Below are 27,987 nucleotides of genomic sequence, written 5' to 3'. Positions count from 1 at the left end.
AATCATAAAGTGCAATAGCCAGTGACAAATATAATTCGTAGAAATGTTATATAAAAAAAAAAATTAAAAATTACTTTAGGGCATATATTTTGTAGGCAACAGGGAAGTCATTTTGCATCCATATGGCTTCAGCTAAGTAGACAACCTAAATGGGCTTCGCTCTGTTGGCTGTTTGCCCACAGATAGATCTTATAATTTTTAACCTACGAGTGGCACACAAGTGTAATCAATGATTAAATAATAATAATAATTTTTAAAAAAGTTGCGTGAATACAGCCCAAAGTATCACCTACCAATAAAATAAAAACTGTTTCTTATCGCTCGTTAAAACCACTGGAAGTTTTGGTTTGATTTGGTTCAGGTTTCTTCTTTGGTTTTCTTTTTTTTTTTTTTTTTTTTTTTAAAGACACTAGATGTACAGACAAGTATTTGCAATTCAGGGCTTTACATGAATTTAGTTAATTATATGCTGTTCATCCTAATGACCACATGAGGTGAGGTGAAAACCACAGAGGCAGCAGAAACAGGTTTCTGAATAGCACCCTATCATCCATGTAAATTGCAAATTAAAGGCCAGCATATGTGCTCAAAAAAGAAATTAGGAATGGAGTGAATTTAACAACAGAGAATCAAGAATAGTGGTGATAAAGTTGAGGAAATGTGGTCACTTATTGCTCCCAAATGACATGATCATATAGTACATGAAATAATGGATTGTGGTTAATTTCAGGAGGGGTGGGGAGGAATAAGACAGTGACAGTCCTTTATATTTCACCATTTTCAATTATATTAGATGCAAGGCCAATTGCTATAGCTTTCCCTGAGTGAATTATTATTCTTCCTGCACCTAAACCAGTATACCTATTACTTATGTCTGAGGGAAAGTCATCTAACATTTTACAAATGTCTGCAATATATATTTGCTCCATTCTGCAGCTTGTCATACTCCGGTGAGAATAAAAATGTTATGCAGCAGAACAGTAGTTTGTCAGAGGTAGGCCAAAGAAAGAAAAAATATGTTTCCCATTTCCTGAATAACCTCAATCCCTGGATGCTGACCCTTTCCCATTGGGACAGTGTGCTGGCCTCTATTACACAGCTGCTATTCTGTTCCATCTAGTGATTTTTTTTTTTTTATAGTGCTATGTTAGAACAGTAAAAGGAAAGCTATTCCATGAGAGCAGGGGAACAGATGTAGAAAGGGCAAAGCAGCCAGCATGGTGTGTACACCCATAGATACCAAGAAGATGGGAGGTGGAGAAGTCTATGAGAGGGGAAAAGAGAAAAAGTAGCCTGGTCGAGCGAAAAATAAAGGAAAGCAGCAGGAAAGGAAATAGAAGAAACACCCAGGGGAGGGGCTATCTTTTCTCCTGGGTTTGTTCAGCCCCTGAACAAACAATTAGCTAGAGGCTCAGACCCTGACTAGCACCTCCAGGCATAACACAATGCCCTTACTCAATCTTTACTTCAAGGGGATGCACAAGTTCTACCAAAACCATCACTAGATGCTCCAGAATTGCTCCCTTTTGTGAGGACTACAAGTCTGCGAAACATCTGCTCAAACTGGCCAACGTACAGGAAAAAGTAACTAATACGCTGACAATGTAAGAGCAGCGGGGAATGACCTAAATGGAGACCAGTGGGAAAACTGAGCAAGAAAGAAGTAGGGACAAAAAGGAAAAGACTTCTGTCATCTCTAGTTTTGAAGACGCAAGTACTAAATTACAAACACCAACTAGATTTAAAGTGTTTTTCTACGCTAATTTTTTCTACCTATTTTGAAATTACAATAAAAAGTGATTTTTTTTAAAGCATCCATAAAACTAATGAACAAAAGCCATTTCACATCTTTAATCCCAAATTTGACTACACACTCTGAACTACCATTATTTTTTGCAAAGCATGGAAAATATTCAGGGCCTGCTTATAATTAGCAGACTAATTTTAATAGGGCCAAAGCTCCAGCTCTTCTGAAAAGGCATAAGGTCCACTTAGGATAAACATACTGGTGTGTTTACTCCAGCTAATGGTCCTGAAGGCGCTTCACCTTTCATGGTGGCACCAGTCCATTGGGATGCACTACAACGTTGCACAAGAAACAGATTTTGAACAAGGCTGCAAAACATCTCAAATTGTCAATCAACAAATGGGAACTTCTGCTAAAACCAAGCACACCTAAGCTTAATGGACTAAGACCTTCCTTGCAATCTTTTGTCTATTCCAATTCCAAAGCTACTCCAATCTATATTTATCAAATTATCAATATATGCACAAGTAGATAGGGACACATTTTGCCCTCTTGAAATACATACACACAGAAGTCAGCAAGGAGTTGGGCACACCTGCCTGTAAAATAATTTGTCTCTTACTGTTTGTCCCTGCTTAGTATTTTCAAATAGATGCAAGTCCACTTACTAATGGTCTGTCATCTGTGTCTCTGCCCCCTTCTCTCTCACTTTGGGGTCCATCAACACTAAGAAAATGACTAACTGGTGACAATCATCATTGGCAACAGCTTTTCTGATCCCCACTCAAATGGTGTTGAAAACTGTTTCCCGGCTCATGTAGAAGAGACAAACACATTTCTGGCCCATTACAGATTGATGCAGTCATCCTTTCCAGTAATGGGCTTGAAAATTGATTGGTCCCAATTACATCAGGAGTAAACACACCATTTTCAGCACCACTTGGAAGTGGTCCAGGGGGACCTGCTGTTGACAACCACTGTCAGCAGAAAGTTGGTCAGTGAAAGGTGATTTTTCTAATGCAAATGCAGAACAGAGATCCAGGAGAAGCTTGACTTTAACATGATCTGCATCAAAACAAACGTCGACATCTTGGTGTTGATGGTGCTTAAGCACATCAAGTTTAAGATCTGCTGATTTGGTCTTATCAGAAAGAATGTATTTTTGGGGTGGGGGGGTGGGGATTGTGACTGTGCAATATCTCAAATATGGAAAAAGTGTACTTCTAAGACAATACAGGCTTCTTAAGTATTCAAATATAAAAGTCAACAGAACATTTAAAATTACTGCCTCTGACATCATTTGGACTGCAAAGACCACACATATATATGTGGTTCCAACCTCAGAACTGCAAACTACTTTTTAAATGCCCATAGATGATTCTGTTTTGCTGTTTGTAAAATTGGAACACCACCGGTTAGTTATTTCATACAGGGTAACACTGCCAGGAAAATCTGTAATTTTAACAACACTATATATAAACTGCTATATAAATAATACTGTTTTGCTATTCATAATGCTCAGTGATGGACCAGGTCACAGAACAGAAAAAAAAATGAGATCTGCAGCTTTGACTATATTCACTGAATGTTGTGTGCAGCTTCTACCCAGGCAAAACCCAGCAAGTACTTTCCTTTCTTCAGAAACCTAAATGTAATGTCATTTCACTGTTCAATTTCTTTCTTTCTTCCATCCATTTGATCCTCAGCTACACATAAGGTGAATTACTATTTTGTGACCGGACAGTTTTCTACACAACACCACCTAATGTCGGTCCCAAGTTTGGAAATTTCCAGAAGAGACAAATGACATCAGCCAAGCACAAAGAAGGTTGATGGTCCCTTCTTCATGGTTCTCCAAATGTTTTTGCATGCCCAAGTCACATAATTAATATTCACTTCACAAAACAAAAACATAGTTTATAGATAAAAGTACTCTGGTTTGGATAAACATGCTTTCACTAAAGCATTGTGTAGTATCTAAATTATTTTTCAAGTAAATTCCCTATCATTAAAACAGTCACTTTTGTTCTTTTGAGAGCAATTTTCTTCAGTGGAAGAATGAAGAAGAGAAAAATGTTTTTCTTATACATGATCACGTTGTTCAGGAGATTTTACAGTATTTCCCTATTATGCAGCTTCAACCCACGCTTATACAGCATGTTAATGATATTCAAAGTGGTGTGAAGGCCTACAGCACATGACAGTTTCAAAATGTCAGCACAAATGTATTGTAAGTTGAATACAGTCTTAATTTTTAAAGGAAATTGCACATTTCACAGAGTTGAGTATAAATGTCAGCCTTATTTTAAGGCTGAGTAAATAGTCTTAAACACATCCTAATCCTATTAGATGTAAACCCTGCTTGTAAAGGTTGAATTGAGTTGGCAGACCATTGTAGGTAAACACGCATTCTGCTCCCATAGGTATACTGTACTGAGTGGTGGATAAAAGAGCTTTGTCCTTCTATTCCCTCAGCAGTTTCCCTCTTTTTACACTGCACTTTCAAAACTGTGACTCTACAAATAGCCTACATTCTAAAAGACAAATACTCCATATTTGGGATGCTTGTTACACCATACTCTGACTTACAGATGAAAACTCACACAGCTCTTAATTAAACCTTTACTTGTAAAGCAAGAAATCCATAGCCTATATTCAGCATGGTGCTCAATTACCCACAGGAGTTGTGTAACTCTGATGAACAATAACTGGACTTACATAACTTTATGCGTGATACAGATATATCCCCATTGCACTAAAGCTCTCTGTGAGCATCCAGAAAGAATCTCTTCTTAAACAGATGAAACTAACTGGTTAGAGTTTTATGTTGGATTTGGAGGTTTTGTTTGCTTACATTTTTTTAAGCTTGTTCAGGCTGAAAACACCTTCCATCATGTATTTTCATTATTTTTAACATGCTGTTAAAAGTTCTCATTTATCACAATATCCTTCCCTCCTGTGTTTGCCTTCATTTCCTTTTTTGCTTGTTTTAAGGGTGAAAGAAGATGAAACAACTGAACTTAATTTACTCTCACATCTGTACCCTGCTCTCCTTCTGTTAGCAGGTGATGTACAGCTGTAGAAAGGGAATGGGTTTTGCACTAGCACACTAATCCACAGACCATGATGAATTTGATTCCAAAACTAGTCTCACATTCCTCTTGGTCCCACTAACTACTCTGAGAGGGATTCCCGCCTCTCTTCCCAACATTATTTCCTTCCCTAATAGTCTGAAATCATTCCTAGAGTTAGGTAAAAACAAACTCATGCTTATATGGAGGGAAGTTCACATTCCCAGCTCACATCCTCTGTCAGTCTGATATCCTGATGCTTCTAGCAGCAGAGATGGCCAGAATTTGACAGGAAGAGGGAATTCTGTAATCAAGGCAGGTTGCAAATCACTTCTGGGAGTTCCAGCTCAGGTATTTCCCAGCAGAAGAAAAAGTTATTCTTCAAACCTAATGCTTCCCTGAAGTTTTCCAGCAGCCTTTTAATCAGCAGCCAGCTGTCAAGGTTCTGCACACATGGACATACATCTAACATTGACATTTAGCTTTCAGCCTGCATAACCTATGAGTGTTTGTTACACCCTCAGTATGGAAGATAGGGTAAATTTAAGATAATTCAAAATGAACACCTAAGCTTAATTTTCTATATTATTAGAAGCAAACAAATGTCCCATTTGTCTGAGAAACAAGAGAGTCATAAAATCATATATTTACCTGCCTTGACTTTGTTGCCTAAGCAGAATAGAAATTGATCATAACTTTGAAGGTTATGTTCAACTTTACAGGTGTCAGCTGTTCTTAGTGGCTTTGAGGCCCTTAAAATTTACTTTTCTCGTAAGTAAACTTATACAAAACCTAAGATTAACATATATTTTTCTTCAAATTTGTGTTTGTATAAATAGAGCACAGCATAAAAGACCACAAAAATCAAAACTGACTTTAATAACAAAAAAAAAGAAAAACTATTATTAGGCTTTTATACTGTGAAAACATAGAGAACTTCAAGAAGATAACAAGCAGGTTTTGTTTGTTTGTTTGTTTTTTAAATAATGGAAAATAAAAAAAACACTAAAATATATAGCTAGACAATCTAATTTATTTATAAATTACTTAAGTAAACTAAGATAAATACTTTGGTCAATGGCATAAGCTAGAACCATGCATCAAACACAACTCTCTGGATCAGATTCTGCAAAATCAGTCTGAAATTGTTCTTTGGAGCTCACTTGGGTATGTATTCATGAGGTGGGAACAATGTAATTCACGTGCATAAAAGTGTGCAATAGCAGTGCAGAAATAGCCCCCTTTTCTCCTCTAAACAGAAATGTTATTAAAAAAATCTAAATGTTATTAAAAAAAAGTGTAAGACACTGAAGCCATACTTCTGTTCATGTAAACAAAGACCTTTATACAGTTTTAAAGTACAAGTACACATTAATTCAGAAAATCTCTTTTTTAATTTTATTTCAAATTGGTATCAGCAATATTTAATAACAATACAAATAACTATTAATTGTTTAAAATGACCTTCCAATGCACTTTATCATAAGTCGCATGGCATTACTCATAGCATATTTTATGCACACATTGTGTCCCAAAGTACTTAAGAGCACATATGTAAAGAAAAACGAACTAATGAAATATGAAAATATTCCATGCTCAGCTCATAGCAGTTAGCTACACTAGATGTATCTACTCAAAACAAATCAACTGATTTCAGATGGAGGAGTACTTACATCACTCTGGTGTTTATTGACTTCCATGGCATGCTTAATATCTGGAGGCTCCTTCATATGTGCATAATCTGAAGTTCCTTTCTCAGCATCATATTTTTGTTTATACAGTACCTGAAAAAAAAAACTAACATCATACTGTAGTGACCTCAGTAGAGGAGGTATAATATCATGAACTGGACTAAACCTAGCACTGTAGTGTGCCTGTATTCAGGAAGAAATGTAATAAATTATTAAGCTCCTTAATGGAACCAGAACCCTAAAACAATAGCAGCTTCTGCCCAAAACAGAGACATATGAGGCACAGTCAGCAGAGAGATTTCTCTAAGTCTACTATTGCAACAGAGGTATGAGTAGGCAGGAGGAAGAAAATAAATATACACATACAGAAACAGAATATTAACCTTAACAAGGTGAGAAGACAGCCCAGAGAATAGCATAAGGGAAAACTTTTTTTTTTCCTTAAAACATACTTGAATCTATCAGCTAAATAAGTATTTACTCAGGTTTCATTTTTTCCTGTGTTCAGGAAAAAAAAAAAAAGGATTTTGTGCATGCCTTGTAAGTGAACAGGTTTACATGAAATACTCATAGCTCAAACATCAATTTCCTCCACTGTTAGGAAATTACTAGCGTAATACACATTTGGAGTAGCCCCCAGGTTCACAAAGAAAAATAATATTTACATTCAATTGTCATCATGGTAAAGGAAAATTGAATTGGATTGTGAGTTTATAAACAAATTTATTTTTACAATAGAAACTGAGCTCAGTGTTGGGCATTCATCCAGATATCCCTGTACTGTACTCTGCTATGCTTACATACACACACACTCACGTAGTGGAACTGCCTGAAAAGCTGATGTTGCACTTAGACTTGTCATAAGCTTTTAGGCTTACATTAAGAAAATTCTCCAGGTTTAGATGCCTGAAGAAGCAGCAAGCAGCGAGAAAATTCATTTTCTAATAGAGCTCTCAGGAGCAAGCATTAAAATAATCCCCAGGAAAACAGCAATTACTAAATAAGATTGAAAGCTGATCAGGAGGAGGAGGATTTGAAACTAAAATCCTCAGTAGCAATAAAAGAATACTGTGAAAGTTTTGAGACGGGGAAGTCTTAATTGCAGTGATTCGCACTCTTTTAGGACAGGATACTAGAACTGTGAGAAAATGTCATATCTGTTTATGTTTAAGGCTGCAAGATTGCATCTGAGTCACAGATCAGGGTGCCTGAGGCAATATATTAGTATCTGCTCTATCTCAGATTACAAGATGATATATATACCAAGAGATTAAGACAAAAAGGGTTGCTTGGTGGTATTTTTAGTTTTTTTTTGTTTTGTTTGTTGTTTTGTTTGGTTTTGGTTGGTTAGCTGGTTGTTGGTTGTTTGTTTTTTGTTATTTGTTTGAGTTTAATTTACACTGCTACTATACAAGTGAAAGTATCAAATTAGGAAGCTTAAAATGTGCCATCTCCTTACACAGTGCAAATCCAACACGATCAGGTCTCTGGGGAAAGACATACAACTTAAATTGAAACAAACAAAATGTCTATAACCTCCCTATATCAATTACGTTTTGCAACTGGCAAAGTAAATGATCCTTAACAAGATGGAAGAATCACAAATGAATGATCAGCTGCAAAAGTATAGTAACAATATAAACATATGCCACGAAAATGTTTTTGCTACTTTCCACATTTCAAATGGTCACTTTTAAGATGCTTCCCATTCTGAGAAGCCAACCCAGACGTTTTATTTGTTTCTGAAATTCTGTAATTTACAGATACTGCAATACATTGTCACGTTGCTTGTTCAACATCTATATTTTTATGTTGGTGTATGAACTATGAAACCAAGACTTCAAAAATCAAAAGCAATCAACTCCCTCCACAAGAAAACTAACAGAAATTGCAATCGACTTTCTACTATCTTGGAAAAATAAGGCTGTTTCTTTAGCTTAATGTAGGAACACCTGATTCACTATTTCACAGCCACATCCTTCCTAATCTTTTCACACTAATCTTATTAACTGACTTTGGAACTTTGAAAGAATCACAGATTCTGCCGAGTTAAATAACTGTCTAGTTTAGTCTTGGACAGTTGTGCAGAAACATTCCCAAATTTGTAAATCGGTTCCAAGCAAATATGCAAAAATATTTACAAGGCTTATTTCATCAATATTCTTAGAACTACTGTTTTATGCTACTATTTATTTCACATTTCATACTGAGTTTCCAGGCTTGACATTTTATTTATCAAATACACATATGAAAAAGTACTCCACAGAGATCAATAACAGGTCACTCATATAACCTCTGCTCTGGAGTGGTACATTTAATAATTCCAGTAATTCCATTATTTAGGTATGACTTCAGTTTGAACTGATTTGTAACTACTCATTTTTTATTTTCCTTCTCTCTCTTGCACACCAGTGTGCGAATACAAAGGTGAATTAAGGAAGGTTTTATGCTCTTTTAACTTAACTCTGACTCACCATATGTGGTTGTAACACAATATGATTGTAAATGATGAAGTAAACCATAAAAACAGCTTTATCATTTGAACATAAAAGAAGGAATCTGTCCACAAGTAAGAAGCTGAAAATATTCCTTAAGATTCATTTGGTTTATCATCTTTAAAAACAAACAGAAAATGCTATTGAGCATTGACATATCATTACTATTTGAGATATTGCACTGTGCAAAGGAAAATTAAACTGCCTTCAGTTTGCGTTAGATTACTGCTCTTTCAGATAAGAAAAACACTGCAATCTCTTCTTATGGCAGAAATAAAATGATGAAACACACCTTTTTTTTTTTTTTTCCAATATTTTTTTCCCTCCCAAGCAATGTTAAATATTTTTATCATTGTTTGTGACAACTCATAAAAAAAATCCAGGAAGAACTCAGTATACTGGTGTTCAGACAGGAAAAACACTTGACACAAAGCTAGCGTTGGTCTGAAAATTTTCTTCAGAAATATTTTCCACAGGAAGGTTGCAATTTTTCTAGAAAATGTCAGTTTCCTCTCAGGAAAATCAAGAAGAGTCTTTTTTTTTTTGTTTGTTTTTTGTTTTTTTTCCAGAGAACAGGGAAATTGGGGTGAGAGTTTTGCAGGCTGGCAAGGAAGGTGAACTCATGCATGGGGAGAAAGATTCTCTCTCTGGCTTACCCTGGGAATAGCTATGAAAAAAAGAGAGAGGGAGGAAAATCTCACCCTCAAGAAAGCCATTTAGATTATTAGAGTCAAATTTTCTCTGTTAAGGGAAAGCATGAAACCAATAAAAGCCACCCAAGTATGTGGGGCTATGAAACTTCCTTTTCATTCTCCTGAAACACTTTTCCCGTAAATAGTGTCATTATTTTTTGTCCAAAATCTGCATGGGTTTCCTTCTCTATGAATATTTTTTCCTATCCTCATGCCAGCTTTATGTAAAACACAGAAGAGCAAACATGGGCTTTACATAAAAGTCAGCAGAGGCTGTCTTGTTTTAGTCTTTCCTGTACATCTTGAAAAAGGAACTAAGAATGAATCCATACAGCAAACATGGGGAGAAAGCTCCTCAGGAGAAAAAACAGAGCTACCAGGGCAATGTACTCTCCCTATGGTAAGGTCCTGCAAGCATTGGTTCACACTGTATGGCTGCAATCCCACAGAATGAAGTCCTCTCTCTGCTGATGTCAATGGCAATTGCTACACAAGTGGTGCTACAGCAACCTGTTTTGGAGACAACAGCAAAGAGCAGCTGCAGGCAGGGCATAACCTCTTGTCAGAAAAAAAAGGAAATTTCCCTGGTTGCCCCTAAGTGCCTGAATCATCAGTGTGATCTGAAATAGTGTATAAAATTCATAAATTGGCCTAGATTGGGGTAGGCTGAAAATGGAGCTGCTGGGCAGTGGCAGTACTGCAGCACCATTTCAGGGCCAAACATCCACAAGAGATACCATTTGCCAAGCACACATCTGTGTAGGAAGTCACGGGGCAGAAGCGGAGCAGCATCTGCAGTCCCGTGCCAGCAGGCAGCAGCAGGGGAGTCAGTGGTGTTCTCTTTCTTCTGCTCTGTGATCCCCAAGTCCTGGCACACCTGCTTGGCAGATGAGGCCACAGGCCCTGCCAAGAACATGGTACCACAGAGCGAGAGAGCACCTGTGATGTCTGGATACAAAGGCACTCAAGCCCAGCCTTGCATCCAAGGAGAATGAAGAAGGAGTCAAAGGTGTAAACTTGTTCTAACAGGAATGGGAAGAAGGACACACAGTCACATTTTTCTCATCTCAGGAAATAAGCACCTATTTAAAATCTGCTTATTACAACTGAGAAAGAGACTGCAGTTCTGGGCTTGTAGGGGCCTTGTTGCAAGAGGGCTGTCATGGAGGCCAACCAGTGCTGTGCTCCCTCTCCTCCCTGTGGGGTACTCTTGGTCTCCCCTTGCTGAATCAGTGACCTGTAAATCTACACTCCTGGCAAGAAGGATGCAGCAGAAATCCTCTCTACGATATCCTGACCCAGATGAAATTTGAAATCCTTGTATTAGCTACTTAGGTACCGCAGTGATAGGCACAATATGGATTAGATTTGACTACTGTAGAGAAGATTTTCCACTAGAAAATCCCCTAGGATCTCTCTCAAAGTAGCATTAAATTCAGGTCCATTGCAACTATAACCACAAGTTTGAAAAATGTGTCAGCGTATCTTTAAGTTTTATGGTAGATTATGATTTATAAAGCATCTATTCCTACAGGGATGGAATGAATTTTACAGGAAAAAGTTCTACTTTAATATAACTCATCCTATATGCATATTTGTTTCTCTGTGACTGTTGGATGATTGTAGAAAAGCTTCAAATATATCAAATGAAAATGTTGGTCTATTCCTTATAAGTTTTCTCCATGAATCAAATACTTTCATTTTCAGTCTCAGTTATTTATCTTTTCTGCCACATCACTGATGTTAATTAACCTCATTTGCGTAAACTAAAGTAGAATGTACTCATTTGGAATTAATCCAGGAGTAAACCCTGTCACAAACTAGTAAACTAATGTGTTATAAATCAAGCTGTTTTAAAATGTTATAAAAGTTTAATTCCCAGTTTATTTCTACTGTAATTCTTCTAATCATTCACTTTACAGTGAAATGTGACACTAATGTTATTTCAGCTACTGTGTTGCTTTAAAGTCAATACGTACGTATATGTTCCATTTCAAACTATGAAAAGTAAAATACTTTATGTTATTATGTTTACTTATTATAACCTTAACATTGTTTTAAATGTAATCATTCCTCTACAAGCTGTCCTGAGATTTCAATGTTTTCTTTTGTTATATTTTCCCTTGTTTGGGGGAAAAAAAGATATTAAATAGAATGAATATTGAGATAGAATCATAGAATCATTAAGGTTGGAAGAGACCTCCAAGATCATCTGGTCCAACCATCACCCACTAAACCATGTCACTAAGCGCCAGTTTCCTTGAACACCCCCCACCAGGTACAGTGACACCACCACTTTCCTGGGCAACCCGTTCCAATGCCTGACTACTCTTTCTGAGAAGAAAAGTCTCCTAATTTCTAACCTAAACCTCCCCTGGCACAACTTGAGGCCATTCCCTCTAGTCCTATCACTAGTTATCTGCAAGAAGAGGCCGACCCCTAGCTCCCCACATCTTCCTTTCAGGTAGTTGTAGAGAGCAATAAGGTCACCTTTGAGCCTCCTCTTCTCCAGACTAAACAACCCCAGTTCCCTCAGCCGCTCCTCATTGGACATGTTCCAGGCCTTCCACCAGCTTCATAGCCCTTCTCTGGACACAATCCAGGGCCTCGATGTCCTTCCTGTACTGAGGGGCCCAAAGTACTCTGGCATCACCAGAGCAGTGTACAGGGGAACAATCACCTCCCTGGTCCTGCTGGCTACACTATTGCTGGTACAAGCCAGGATGCCATTGGCCTTCTTGACCACCTGGGCATACTGCCGGCTCATGTTCAGGCGAGCATCAATTAGCACCCCCAGATCCTTTTCCTCTGCACAGCTTTCCAGTTGCTCTGCCCCAAGCCTGTAGCACCACATGGGGTTGTTGTGGTCAAAGCGCAGCACTTAGCCATGCTGAACCTCATCCCACTGGCCTCTGCCCATTGACCCATCCCGTCCAGGTCCCTCTGCAGGGCCTTCTTACCCTCCAGCATACCAACACTTCCCCCCAGCTTGGTGTCATCTGCAAACTTACTGAGGGTACACTCAATTCCCTCATCCAAGTTATCAACAAAGATGTTAAACAGGATGGGCCCCAACACCAACCCCTGGGGAACACCACTGGTGACCAGTTGCCAGCTGGATTTCACTCCGTTCACCACCACTCTCTGGGGCCAGCTGTCCAGCCAGTTTTTAACGCAGCAAAGTGTGTACTTGTCCAAGCCATGGGCTGCCAGCTTCTCCAGAAGAATACCATAGGAGACCATGACAAAGACCTTGCTGAAGTCTAGGTAGACTACATCAACAGGCTTTCCCTCATCCACCTGTCGGATTACCCGGTCAGAGAAGGAGATGAGGTTGGTCAGGCAGGACTTGCCTCTCATGAATCCATGCTGACTGGACCTTATCCCCTGTTGGTGTCGGATAAATTGCATGATTGCATTTAAGATGACTTGTTCCATCACCTTTCGTGGCACCGAGGTCAGGCTGACAGGCCTATAGTTCCCCAGGTCAGTATCAATAGTATGGTTTTAGGAATATGTTCATTTCACAGACTTGCTGTATTAAACTATGTATAGTTTAAGAGAGGAGAAAGGCAGAATGAGAACAACATTGAGATGCTTGGTGCATAAGAACCATGACGGTCTCTCAGTTGTAACTGCCATGAATAAGAATCAAAATCTACATCTTCATTCATTTTACACATACTTAATACTCAAAATTCCACCAAGATCAAAGGAATCTAAGGGTCTTCTGCCTACTTTAAGGGTATTACATTTTTAAGCCCCTGGACTACTATTTTACTGATTGCATGTTTTATGCTATGTTAAATACACTTGATTTTATATTTTTAATTCTATGGAATTTGTTGTCAGTGGTGGTGTGTGAATGATTAATGACATCAGAAATATTTTCCTGTTACCATTGACTGACCTTAAAAGTCATTAAATGTAAAGTTTTGTTTTTCTTCACTTTTTTTTTCCACTTCAAACATTTTTAAAATGTAACACAGCACTTAAGTTGAAATAGTTGTTATATACAATTTGTATATTCCATAAACACAATGCAACATCACTGAATTCAGTAATTCTTTAGTGCATTTATGAGTTGCTAATGGATTTTTTTGACTGATGACTGCCCATTTTTAAACTTATATTTAGTAAACATAATGGGTCAGATCGTCAACATTTTAGAATTGAGTAGTTCTTGAAGTTAAGCAGTTATGATGATAAACTCTGGATGATAAACCCACCCTGATAAATCAAGAAGGTGATCGAGTATCCATTCAAAAGCATTGCACAAATTGGTTATATTCTGTCCCACAATTAATATACAAATCATATTTATGATTTTAAAATTGCACCTTGCTCTGAAGCTGAGTTAATTCTTTTGCAAACACACTGTCAATTGTGGCTGGCATCTGCTGATAAAGAGAGTTGGAAAGGTCTTTCTTAGCAGCTCCTTTGTACTTCACCTGCAGGGGAGAAAAAGGTGACACACAATGAAAAAGTTGTCAGATACAGTAATCATACTACATATTTTTCCTATTAAACAAAATGGCACCAAGAACATTAGAACTGGAAAAATCTAATGCTGTCTTATAAACTGTCAAGCAAAAACATTTTTTTTAAATAACAGTTTTAAACTACTTTAAGTGGATGTATCTAATTCAGAAATCAATACAAAGATACAAAGTACCTGCTAATTAAATTAGCATTTGAGGGGGAAGTACTAAATAAGGCAAAGGAGATTTTTTTCTACATTCTACTAAATCATTTAAAAAAAAAAAAACTTATTTTCTCATTCTGACTTCTGAATTTTTGGAATGGGAGCAGTGAGTTGTCAACAGAAAAATATTTTACCAATTACTATGTACTAGCAGTTAAATATAAGTGGAAAAGACAGAAACATTGAAGATAGCATAATTGTCATCATTTCTATTTAATCTTCTCATGTTACAGACTCAATTTTAAATTCATTTCTATTTCTCCTGTGCTTTCTTCAGTGTTCAGCACTAGCAATACTTCACAAAAGGGCCTTGTGAGAACAGCCAGAATAATAGTTCAAAATCTGTGAGGCTTTGCTTCAGATCTAAGTTTTTCAAATTTTAAAAACCATGTCAGTTATTGCTGTAAAAATATTCATATATATCAAAGATATATTAAATGATACTGCCTAATGTCTTTAGCTTCCTGTGCTCTATTTATCAGAGACTAGCTTCCTGTACATGTTACATATATCAATAATCTGCTATAACATTTGTTGATGTTTCCAAAAACAGAGGGTTATGTTTGCTGCTAAGAGAGAATTTCAGAAGTGTTCAAGTTTTGCAGAAACAGGTTATGGGACACTGGAGGTCAGTAATTTACAAGATAAACCATCCATCATATTATTGCATTTAAGTAAAATATCTAGCTGCAATAGGCAAGAGTGCACAACGAGATAATATGGAACACACTTTTTTTTGGTTTTGAAATATCCTTATGACTCTAAATCTTTGACTAATTATTAGCAGTAGCTTCAGTATCTGACAAACAGATTCTATAAATACCCTCTCTATATTGTGCTTTTGCAGACACAGTAGGCAACAGTCTCTCTCATAAAGTTAATTTCATCACATGTATGCCACTTGGGAGTTGCCACTCTTTCTCAGAAATATGAAGATAAATATAAGAAAAATGTTCACCAGATGCATTTATATTCAAAGTAGCCATACAGCAAACAGATGTATATCAGAAACAGTATACAGAATGTATAAATTGCGTAACTCCAGACCTTGGGAAGCCCTTTATTACAGTCATAAAAGGAAGCAAAACAAATGAGGCATTCAAGTCTTCCAAAGGTTACAGTGACAGACAAATCACTCAGAAACAAAAATTCCATAACAGAAGTAACTGTCAAGTAAAACTCCTGCTACTATTCTCAAAACTACAAATAATAATAATAATAATGAGAGATGCAATCCAATGACACCTTGTACCTGGGACATGAAGAGCTGGGAGTAAACTGTGTTCTACCATTTTGGAAGCTGCCATTTTTTTTGCCACTACAGTAATATATGAGTGTTTGCACATGCCAATTTATACACAAACACCTAAAAACCCACAAATGGGTATGCATATAAATGTGTACACTCATGCAAGTACCAGGCGACCTGCAGATGGCCTTTACGCAACCTGTGCCTCACTTCCCTTGCTGAAGGGCAGGGGTGATAATACAGTAACAGGTCCTTCTCTCCTCTTTGACAGTCGGGCTGTCAGTTCTCCACAGCAAGGCACCTATGCACAGATGTAATTTGCAATCATCATCACGGCAGAGTAACAAATCTTTTTCCTGCTCTTCAGTTTATCTATCTATAAAATGGCACAGTTATGACTGCCTCAGGACCATAAATAAAATACCTTGGAATTCTGGAATAAAAGTTTTGTATACTTACAAATAATTATTACTCACATATACATTATACAATAATTACATATAGTGCTTTAAATTACATCAACTTTAAACAGAGTTATTCTTTGAAATAAGCCATCCTTCCCCTGCTGGTAAATATAATCTTCATACACAGTGTCTTTATGAAGAATAAGAAGTGAAGAAAATTCTTCAATCTTTTAGGTCTTACCTCAGAAATAAAAGCACCGAGACTTTTCACATGTTTTAACTGTGGGGTGTCAGGTACAAATATGCATTTGCCCTTAGATTTTTCAAACTCTTCTTTATAGTGTATCTACAAAGAGGAGAAAAGAGAAGTTTAGTTGTTCTTTAAAACGGAAAAAAATAAAGTAGCTATTTTAATTTAATCTATTTTGTTCATTTATTTATTTGTGGATAATGTGTTGGGTGGCTTGCAAACATCTCAGGCTGGATCAAATTAAGCCACACAGGAAAATACCTAGTTCTCATACACAGAACCAGGGCATGTAAAAGTCACAGAATTCTCTAATATTAAAGATGAAAAAGATATAATTTTTCCCTATATCTACAGCACATTTTTTCCCACTATCCGTAGATGTTCTATCCTTCTAAAGAAAAGTTGAGTCAAGGCTTTTCTCCTTGATCTAATAGATAAAATTGTTAAACTGGCTTCTAACACAGACCTTGCAAGCCTAGAATCTGTATAGCATAATCAAATGCCTCCTTTTGAACCTGAGAGTTAAATTAATAAATTCAGAAGGCTACGGCCAAAGCATTGCCTACAAAGCACCCCAACAGCTGTGACATACAGGTAATATCAGACTCCCTTTAAAAGGAAAGAAAATTTTAAATCAAGCCATTTCATAAGTCATGTGTATGCACAATAAAAATAAAAATAAAAAAAAAACACATTTTGGAAGCAAAATACCACAATGCGTTTTGCAAAAAAATCAAGTGCTTATTTTTTAAAAACACCATCAAGTCCCATTTTTCCTATCATTGGACAAACAATAGGGGCAGGTGCAGTACGCAGTTATCTGAAAACAACCACAGGATTGTTGAAGAAGTCAGAGCTACAGTTTGTACTAGAGATTGTGAGGAATGTAAAGTCTACAGACATGGTGAATGTGTAGAGACCTTTACTATGTAAGAACTGTGTGGAGAAAGATGGTGAATACGATGAGATGGACTAAATATATTTTAAAGATAGACACCTTCCAAGAGTATTCCTTAGTTTTAAAGGTACTCCCAATAAGTAGTCTTAAATTATTTTAGTGACATTTCTTTCTTTAAACAATATATTATATAGTATAGTTTAGTTCAATGCAAACTGAATTATTTAGGATTAAGCCATCCTGGTTATTATCTGCTACCATTTCTCTAACCTCATTTTCACATTCTGCACAACAGCACCTTGTATCTCAACTTGCTGACAAGCACTGACAGAAGCAATATGATCTGCACCTGATCATTACAGAAATATGCAGTCTTAATTTCCTCTTTCCCTGAATCCTTTGTGGATATCACAAGTTCTAGCCTAAATTCCTAGAAAGAGACTTGGAAAATTCATGAGAAAGACGGTAGCTTACACAGAATCAGCTCCTGAACTTTCTGATGCAAGCTCTTTGGCTACCACATAACAGACTAGAAAATACCAAGTCCTTTCAGACTGATGACTATATAAACATCACAAAGGAAATATTTTTGGTTACCAATTTTCTTATCCAGATCTGGACTGCTGAAAGAATCTACATCACATTACTAAATCGTACAATCTTACTTTGTAAACTATTGAGTATTATAAGTAAAAGCTGTTTGGGAAGTAAAGGGCGTAAAATTACTGTGCATCATCATTTCACTCAGGGTCACAGAAATCCAACAGTTTGTGTAACATGGGTGTGAGACACTGTATTCCAAGGTAATCATAGAGCAGTACACAAAAACTGCAGTTTTGTGGTAAGGATGAGCAGGTGCCCACTGTCAACGTGCATGCAATGCACGCATGCATGCACTTCTAAGTGTGTGTATGAGGTGGGGGTGTGACTATGAACATGAATGGCTTGAAAAAGAGCTGCATAGAATTATGGTTATTCACAGTGATATGTCTAAGAAGCGATATGGGACATCTAAAAAGCTGTCTACTAGTTAGGTTTGATTGAGTTCCCAGTAGGAACCCCTGTAAAACTGAAACTCTGGAGAGGAGATAGAGAGCCTTTCTGCTCACAGCTTAGACAAATCACCCACAGGTAACTGAGAGTTGACTGTAATTACATCCATTTTAATTACAGAGCGATAATTATATTCAAAAAATCAAGCATGAAAGCCTCCTAAGGTATCTCGTAACGGGAGGAATACAAGACTAGAAGAAACAATCAAAGCCATTCTACTGTAAAAAATCATGCTTTCAAAATAACCAAAAGCAATGAAGTAGTAATGTCATTCCTTTATTACTCATATTTATTAGAGTAGCCCACACAGGTTCAAATGAATCATTTAGAGAGGACATATAACAAAATCTGTGTCCATTTTTAATTCAACATGTTCCATTTAGCTATAGAAGTGTTTGTATCATTTAGAGTCAGGCAAACTGTAGACAAAATGAGACAAGTTTAATGTAGTCATGACATCTGTACTTAAAAAGCATATTTATTGTAAATGAAGTAAAAGAAGAGGCTAAAGAGTTTGGCTATGACAAAACATAAACAATGGCTGGAAGAAATACGCAGAAAAGATAATATTCATTTTAGAGGTTACATATTCAAATGTCTAAAATACTGAATAGGAAATTTTGCCTGTGAGTGCCTTACCCTTCACCACAAAATACACTGTTTATGTTGAGTAGGTCTGGTAAGCCTTAGAAAAAAAAGCAGATAATAGGAAAAATTTGCAAACGATGGCCTGGAGCCACCACTGCTCTTTTGATATACTTTTGAAGCCCAATAGCTCACTAAAGCCCCAATTTTTAATAGCTCTCTCCTGAGCCCTTTCGTCTCCCAGATAAATCATCGAAGTACTTTGACCGGCAGCACAGCTAACCAGTAAAAGCAGATTAAAATTCCTAGACAACCATCAAAAGAGTAAGTTTCAAACTGTACCTTTTTTTTTTTTTTTCTTAATGGATGTTATATGACAAAAATCAAACTTTATAAATAAAGGTCATCCAGCCTTTAGGCAGAAGCTTCCTGGCTCACCAGGAAAATTCATCTTGCCCATGGCCCGCTCCATCAGTCTTTTTCACAGGGGAAACTCAGGAGGAGTCTGTGGGCTAAGGAAGTGGTAACAAGCCTTATCCAAGAAGCCACGTTTCTTTTGTATTCAGGGGCACGTATTTATCTCACTTAAATATAAGTACACTGGAAAAACTGTTCTTAACATTTTGACATCACTGACATAACTATGTTGACCGTCTTCATGCCAAGATCCATTACAGAACTGTCTTCTCTCAAAGACTTCTTTAAGCTCACAAGAACAATAAAATGTCTGAACCTTCTTACCTAGCTCTTATGCTAAACTAAAAGGGAACATTTTTTCCACTAAGGATTCCCTTTCCAATCCTTCTTTTCTTAAGTTATAATCTCTCATAAGTGTGTAAGAACTGTGTCAGGCCACAGAACTACCAAAATTCTCTCTTTGGCCACAGAAATCTAGAGAAAAGTATAAGAAGGCAAGCATAGAGTATTATTGCCCCACAGCATTTTACTAGTCTAAAGCAGTTTGGACCTCAAAGTCCACCTCAGTTAGAGGCTCTGACTAGTAATGGAGAGCACAGAGGAATAGCTCCAGCCTGAATTAGGTCACAAACCTACTGATATCAGAGGAAAGGCATTCTATTTCTATACCTGATTATATATCTCTTTAGCATTCCTTTGCTAAAACAAAGGTGGCCTGCATACACGGGCATTTAGATAGTAGGTAGTAGTATTTTTTTGCTACAGGTGACAAGAAGCACTGGTGCCACACATGACGGAAATTCAGCAGACTCTTCAGAAGGCCCAGTGTCTGTCTCTACCAAAAAGCATTAAGATAGTTTGGTCAAAGACTGTTTTAATTGTATAATAATTTACCTCTCTGCTTATAATAGTATTCACAATATTACAGCACATAATCAAAACAAAGAAGAGATGAAGAGATACTAAAATATAAATAATACAAGCAAATGGATGGGCTCAATTTCAATATGGAAGAGAAAAGGCCTGGAAAGGAAGGTAATTCATAGAAATCAAATATACATGACAGTTTTGAAAGCATCTATGAAATAAAATTGCATAATGGAGGGAGATAAAATGAAATGGCTTTAGGGAGAAACAATTCAGGGGATATCACAGCCACAAAACAAATATCTGCCAACCTCAAATGAAGATGGGAATTTCCTGAAGAACAGGAGGAGCACATAAACACTTCCCAGCTTCCCTCTACATATACAGCTCAAGCCTGCCAGTTACACATGCACTAAGGAATGCCATCACAACTGTGTTTTTTTTTAATTATATTGCCAAATTAAAGTCAGCCTGCAAAGAATGCAGGGTGAGCATAATGCAATCTCAGTATCTCGAGCTATGAGCACTCCTGTCACTATGTTCTGATGGAGGAGCTGTGCTGGCAAGTTCCCAGGCAGACAAGGACAATCACCCAGCCTCGTGGCCAGCAAGGACAAGGGCTGCTGTCACAAGGTCATGTTGGGCCAAAACTGTAAGCCCCCCAAAAAATTGCACAGCTAAAATGTACAGATATTCACCAATGATACATCCACACAAACAACAGATTTGTGGGGAAAAAAAAAAAAAAAAAAAGAATATATAAAAAGTTTTGAACATTAGTGAGTCCAAATGCAAACTCCTTCCATCTTTTTGGCCTCTGCAATGAAACGTGCAAGGTGAGGAACTTACCCCTGGTGTAAAGGAATTAATTCATTATAAGAAATTCCAAATATAGTCAAAAATTTCTGTGAGACAAAATTCACTCCCCAGGCATACTCATATTTTATCTGAGCTAATGAACACACACCTACTGATTTCAGCAAAGGCTGAAAAAGGCCCCAGAATAGGTGCCATTTTTAAACATAGAGCATCGTGAGCATTTTGAAATTAAATTGGTCCTAGACCACTACATATTAATACAGCCTTGAAAGCATTAATGACACTTTGCCATTATGCTTTACATATCTCAGTGAAAATCTAACACACTTGCAGGCAAAATGCATCAGAAGCTTTCAGCAAAAGTCCACATCTCTGCACCATTACAGGCTTCAGGAACCTGGCTTAACTTAATTATTCACTTTAGCACCCAAACCCCTGCAGAAAATCAGAGAAAACACAGCCACTACATTTATTAGATAATTAACAGCCACAGCCAACATTTCTCGTAATGGGTACACAGTACAGAAATAATTCATTTTTAATGAAAGCAAATATTTCTTCAGCATTTTCAAGGGGCTTTTGCCTTGAAGATCAGCAACCATGTTTAGAAACAAATTGCACTGAAGCAACATATGTATTTTGGGTCAGATCAGTGCTCCAGCTCCGTTTTTATTTTGGCCTTCACATGAGTTAACAGGCACTTACTGTGCCAGATGCCATTCATATCCCAAAGAAAGCTTGTAGATAGCCATCAGTCAAAATATTAATAATCTCTACTGCTTCCTAAAATAGCTTGAGATTACAAAGAAGCCGTCTTGGTAACTTCTCTTAAGGTACTACCTAACTTTCAGCAATCTTCTTGTTAAAATTAAAATACTACCAGATGGTCCATGGACAAAGAGGAAGCTTTGACCTTGTCAAGCCACACTTTTGAGCCAGCACTGTAATGCCTACATATCCCGGATACTGTTTTTCTGTGTTACCTGTTCTATCTGATACATATTCTCTAATCCTTTACAATATAGTTTCTCTAGGTCCTATTCTCATAAAATCAACACACTCATTCAGGATGTTATTGTTCAAGGTGAATCTAAATACCATATTACAACACATCATGAACCGGTCCCCACTTTTCAGTTTCATTAGGAGAGCACTCGTTAAGGCAAGACTCTCTCCAGTGATGTCGTCTTAGCTGCCATCCAGCATCCTCAGTGTAGGAGCACAATCAGTCTCATTGCAATTCATATGAAGGTACAAAGCTACTTTTCAGACATGCTCTCCAAGAAGAACACAGAAATGCACTTCTGCTAAGGTAAATTGGATACTGTTATATTCAAGTAATTGGATGTACTCCAATTTTAAATACCTCAGATCTGATCTACTATGTTTATATAAGATCTATATATGGTCTATGGTTTCAAAAATCTACAGCAACTATAAAAAGAATTTGATAGCTAAATATTTTTTAAAGATACCCTAGCATTTCAGTGGATTTTTCCTACAATTTGCAAGTCAATAATAATATGCTAAGCAGTTTTGAGCTTCTATCACCACAGACTAGATAATAATTAAATAGATAATAATCAAATTAGTCTGTTTGATTTTTATCCTATCTCCTTACAGTTATGTATATTGGCACCCAGTTCTGTTTTAACCAAACAAACTTCACGGGTTTAGGCTACAACTAACAAAAATACTGCATTTTCCTGGTGAAATCAGCCAAGGCGTTCTCATGGAAGACATCCTTTGTGTGAGACCCACTTTTTATACTCCTTCCTACGGCCTGTGCCTCGTACTGCCCAAGTGGTACTGCCTAAGTGGACTTAAGGTATCACAGTAGGCTGCGCTTTTCTATTATTTGTGCTTTTACATTTGAACCTTGGATAGGCACATGCTGCATTATAAATATCTGAGTAAATATGTATTGTAGATGTTTACACGTGGTAAATATAAATCCACTGAAAAGAGAAATGTAAATGTAAGGATGCAAACAGTCACTGTCACTTACGTCACTTATTATTTCACTGCATTTTCGGGCCAATTCCATATTTCGGTCCTCAATAACAGGCTTGAGGAAGACCTATAAAAGAAAGGTAATTGTTCCAGGTTTATTGTCCAAAAAAAGAGTATCAAGAAACAGAAGTATTTTTCAAAGCTACAGGGTTTTAACTCACCGTTTCTTCTTCCTCATCCTCATTTTCATCCTCCCTGAAATCCTGAATGACAGATACTCGCATTTTAATACGTCCAGAAAACAACAAATACACTAAAAAGGTTCAGTGCTGCAGGAAACAGCTCAGACTCTACAGCATGCCTGGAATCAATGCTTCATTTGTGTCCTCCACCGCACTTAACTTTACCAAGGCTCCTTCCTTATTTAGGCAGCACTTGACAGCCTTTATCTGAACGATTCAGTGTGAGTGAACTGAAAGGCATTGCAGATGGCCTTGCTAGCTATCAGTCACTGCAGAGCTAATGCTTTCTTACAGATAAAATATAACTAAATGACCTATCCCAGTCAACTATTTTTAAAATGACTCTGAACACAATTAAAATACTGTGATTCAATTAATTCATAACATAAGTAACTTAGCAAAATTAACAGACATAAATGGGAACACTGATTCTAAAGCCATGGGAGAACTGCCCAGTTCAAAGATTCAAGGTAACACAGGCTCCAAAACCAGCCATCACAAAATTTTATTTTGCTGGTCCAATAATAGAGCTTTTTGATTTATACATACATATATATATACACAGACACAATACTCACATTTTCCAGTAGACGTGACAGGTAGTATATTTTTCAGGATATATTCTTTTTCCACCAAGTGTATAAAATTCCTTAAATGCCTTACATATTATGTCAGCTGAAGTTTAAACCTGTGCACACATAGATACAAACACATCTGCATACTTACAAATATACTTGGCTATTTACTTACATAAACATGTATGTTCATCCACCCTTGGAAACTGTCATAGTCTCAAAACCAACCTTTTCGAGTATGAAGTTCAGCTGCAATGAAACTGAAAGACATCCTTATTCCAAAGGATATGGTATCACAGTGTTTGCTTCTGTAAAACAACCAAAGATGTATTAAGGATCAGTTGGAGTAACCAGCATTTTAATATTATTTTCTTTCTAATCTATAGCATGTATACATCTCATTTTATACAGGTCATGATTTCGAATTTCATCTAGCAGAGTGATTCACTGCTACAGAGCTTTGCAATCAGGCAAAGGAATGTGTGCTCTTGGAAAACCTCTTCAAAGACTATTAAGTACTTGAGCCCAAACAGTACCCCTAGAGCTTGTTTAAAAACACATTTCTTTAGGAAAAAGAAAACCATTTTGAAGGAGAGGAAAAACACAGTATTTCACCTAGTTAAGGTCTCAAAATATGAAAAAAACATATTAAGAAAAAAGGCACAGACTGTTTTCAATCTATAATAATCAAGAGGCAGAATTCTTTATACATTAATAGTACAGAAAGATTCAAGGTTTTCATTCTGCTATTTCAAATATAAGTTCCAAAAGTCCACATTTGAATTGGCTGTGCTGATGTTCATGTTGAAACCTGAAGGCCTGGTTTGCATAAGTGAGGATTACCTTTAATTTATGATGACTGCTTTTGGAGCTCAGGATGTTTCATCCTTGTGAAAACAAGCAGTTTAGTCTTATAAGTTGGGAATTCACAATAACTGGTCACTGTTGAAGACTATGGCCACAAAAAAATGTATTCCTAAGCAACAGACTCTTGCATGATTTCAAGTACCATATGTTAAGGAGACAGAGTACCTACAAAAGCACCAGAAAGAAATGTAGAACCAAGGCTTCAGTTTTGTATTTTTGTGATAATATTGCAAATACTGTATTCTTCCAGCACAGTTTATTTCCCTTTCCTTCCTACATTTAATAAATTTTGTATGGGGAGACATTGAAAAATATGTAAGATGGTAGAGAAGAGCTATTAGTAGCTGCAAAGCTTGCTGAATACAGGGAAATCTTTTGCTATTTTTTGCCCTGGAAAGCAAGTATGGTCAAAATGACCACGTCAAAACTGTTTGGGTTTTGTGGGGTAGAGAAGAAACTCAGATTTTTAACATGCTTACATTGTATTTGGTGGTTTTTCAGCAGCTGAACATAGCATAATTTATAAAGTAATTGTGGTTTTCCTGTAATGGTTTCCTCATAATAGATCTGCCTTCTCATTAGCATGATCTTGAATTGATTTGATAGAATTTCATTTTTTCCCATTTTTGTGTCATCTGGGTCAGACACAACTAGGCATTCAAACATGCTATGTCCCATATGACTTCCATAATACAGGGATTGCAAGGCAGCTGCTACAACTCATCATATTAAAGAAAAATATAATACTGTGCACAAAGTGAGCAAGGGAGAAAAATATTACTGTATCAACTAACCACACACACAAATTATTCAATATTTCTCTCTTCAGATAGTAGATGCACTAAGAGACTATATGATATAATAAACTGTCTTCCATCTTTTTTTTTTTCCTCCTCAGAGCACTGAATGCTGTCAGATACCACTTAGTTTGCCATAGAGCAAACTCTGAAAATTAAATATATCCAGATATAATTCAGAGAAGAATTTCATAGAATCACAGAATGGTTTCGGTTAGAAGGTACCTTAAAGATCACCCAATCCCAACCCCCTGACGTGGGCAGGGATGCCTCCAACTAGACCAAGTTGCCCAAAGTCCCATCCAACCTGGCCTTGAACACTTCCAGGCAGCAGGAACTAGATATGCTTTAAGATATGCATAGTTTAGAAGTGCATTACAATTCTAATAGCAGCTTGCAGGTCAAGAACAAGTTGAAGTTACTTCCAGAAGAGGCAATAAATAAACCAGGATCAGCAGGCCTGTTTGGCACATACTGAATATAGACCAAGTTAAATGCTGAGTTTTAAATCCTCAAAATGATTATGAAGTACTGTTTTATTAAATATGATTTTTCACCTGCAAATTTTTTTTTTTTTTTTTTTTTTTTTTTTTACCAAAACCTCCAAACTTACACTTCTGAACCATTTTCCACTGTATATAATGGAACCTATCATCATTCATTCTGGCACAAAACAAAACAGACTAAACAAAGTCCATTGGCACAGAATGTTAAGAAAACAGCGCGGTAACAGACTGCTGATGAATATATACACAATAATATTTGTAAGCATACAGGGTATGGAAAAATGAGATTTTGTTATTGCATTATAGATATCTTAAGGATATCTGTAGACCCTCTGCATTCACACAGTGGATAGAAACAGGTTATTCAGGGCAGTACCCAACATAAATTCATTCAAAGTCTGTAAGAAAATTCTGCATAGCTCCAAATTTCTACTTCCAGCCATTCTGCATGGATGTTTCACATCTCAGTTTAAATTTGGCCTTAAGGCTAAGGAACTAGGCTATTCTGTTAAAGAAGCTGCAACAAAATCAAGAGAACTCTACGTAGGCAATATTGTTCACAAAATCACAATATTTGCAGTAAGCGAGTTACACTTGCACATCCAACTTACTATGTATGATCTTCTGACAGAGAAGCCTTCTAGAAGACAACTACATGGCACATCCTATGAAAGAAGGCATCTGAATCTCCCAGCACTTACAGCCATCATTTGAGTGTCTCAACGTAATATCTTTGGACACAGAACGCTATTTGAGTATTTGGTCTAAATACATTAGAAGAGGCAGAAGGGAAAGAAAAATAGGGCATAAAGGAGCTTGAGTCCCCATTAGTATAAGTTGGCCCAGCATGCACACAAGTCAGTCACACAGTTGTGCAACTGTGGTTTGATCACACACTGTTGTGTCCATGCTTGGCCAAAGCTCTGCCATCTCCTTGTTCCTTTAATCAGTCTTTTAAGAAATACATCTAGGATACGTCAGCCCAGAAAGTCAGAAGACCTCATCTCATTCTGGTCCTGATACACACAGCAATTCAGCAGCTAAATTCAGTTCCTTCACTGAATAAACACCATCACTGGACTTGCTTGGTGTTATCTCCCCCCGCCCCAAAAAAAAAAAAAGGTACCAGGAATGGTACAATCTCAAACATCTTTAACAGAGTTATTCTTGGAGTATTTTAACACAGGTTACAAGTTAAGGACAGAGGCATTTCAGCTGGAAAACCTGCAGAGTGTTACAGTGAGGTGTATGTTATGAACATACTCCTTTGCAATTCTGGATTGAAAACTTATTAAGAACAGAGGTAGAGTTTTAATGCTTTAACTATAGTGCTTCCACACACACACACACACAAAAAAAAAAAATCAACCCACAGACTTCCCTGAAATGAGAACATAATTTTCTGTTCTCACTGGACAGATGCACACACCACTGAAATAAGGACAATTAATTCAACAGAACACAGCTGGTGGTCTCTTTTCAAAAAGCACACAAGGCATTTGTAAGCACTAAGATTCATTACTTCTCATTTCTAGAAATACTCATCTATCAGACTGGAAGTTACTTGCAGTGCTGCCCAAGGAAGTTCATAGCTAGACTATCAGCACCACAATCACAAACAGAAAGAAAACAAGGGTTCCCAGATTGCCAGTTTTAGCCTCCTCTGAACATGCAACACCAGTTAACATCAGCAAAAGAAAGTCAAGAGATGGTTCCATCCGCAAGATTGTATCAGTCATCATTAACACTGCATTTGTCAACAACACTTCAAAACCTGCAAATATCTCATAGTTCTAAGCTAAGATTTTCATTCAGTTGAAGTTCTTTTATTCAAGGTTTTGGTAAATCAGAGAGTTGGAATGGTATTTTTGAACACAAATACAAATAAAATCTTAGAACAGTGAATTGTTAATCCCATAAAACATAATGAATTATGAATTTCCAATGCCTTATATATCATAAATAGTGGGTGGTTTTTTTGTTGTTTATTTTTTTAACATCTACTCACAAAGATGGTGTCTAAGCACAATTGGATCTTGATGACAGAGCATTAAGAAGTTTATATGGTACAAACAGTTTCACGTAATAATACCTGATCTAATCT

General features: G+C 36.9%; 1 protein-coding gene across 4 annotated transcripts in view; it reads right to left on the bottom strand.

The window, feature by feature from the left end:
• NEBL (nebulette) overlaps positions 1-27,987 on the bottom strand; it is a 258,828-nt gene that overhangs the window by 71,777 nt on the left and 159,064 nt on the right. Inside the window, exons 1-5 of one of the 4 annotated variants that reach the window (XM_040547655.1) lie at positions 23,118-23,400; positions 22,952-23,023; positions 16,296-16,400; positions 14,037-14,147; positions 6,492-6,602 (exon numbers count right to left, since the gene is read on the bottom strand). The exons of 2 other annotated variants lie outside the window; for them this stretch is intronic. In XM_040547655.1, coding sequence (XP_040403589.1) covers positions 6,492-6,602; positions 14,037-14,147; positions 16,296-16,400; positions 22,952-23,023; positions 23,118-23,180 — 462 coding nt within the window. In that variant the 5' untranslated portion in view covers positions 23,181-23,400. Of the gene's footprint in view, positions 1-6,491; positions 6,603-14,036; positions 14,148-16,295; positions 16,401-22,951; positions 23,024-23,117; positions 23,401-27,987 lie in introns of those variants that run through there. One more of the 4 variants, XM_040547656.1, reaches the window with a different exon arrangement.

The sequence above is a fragment of the Cygnus olor genome, chromosome 2 (genome assembly GCF_009769625.2).
Source record: "Cygnus olor isolate bCygOlo1 chromosome 2, bCygOlo1.pri.v2, whole genome shotgun sequence".
In the NCBI taxonomy this organism is placed as follows: Eukaryota; Metazoa; Chordata; class Aves; order Anseriformes; family Anatidae; genus Cygnus; species Cygnus olor.
The sequence above is the reverse complement of the archived record's forward strand: the minus strand, read 5'-3'. Positions and strand labels throughout refer to the sequence as shown.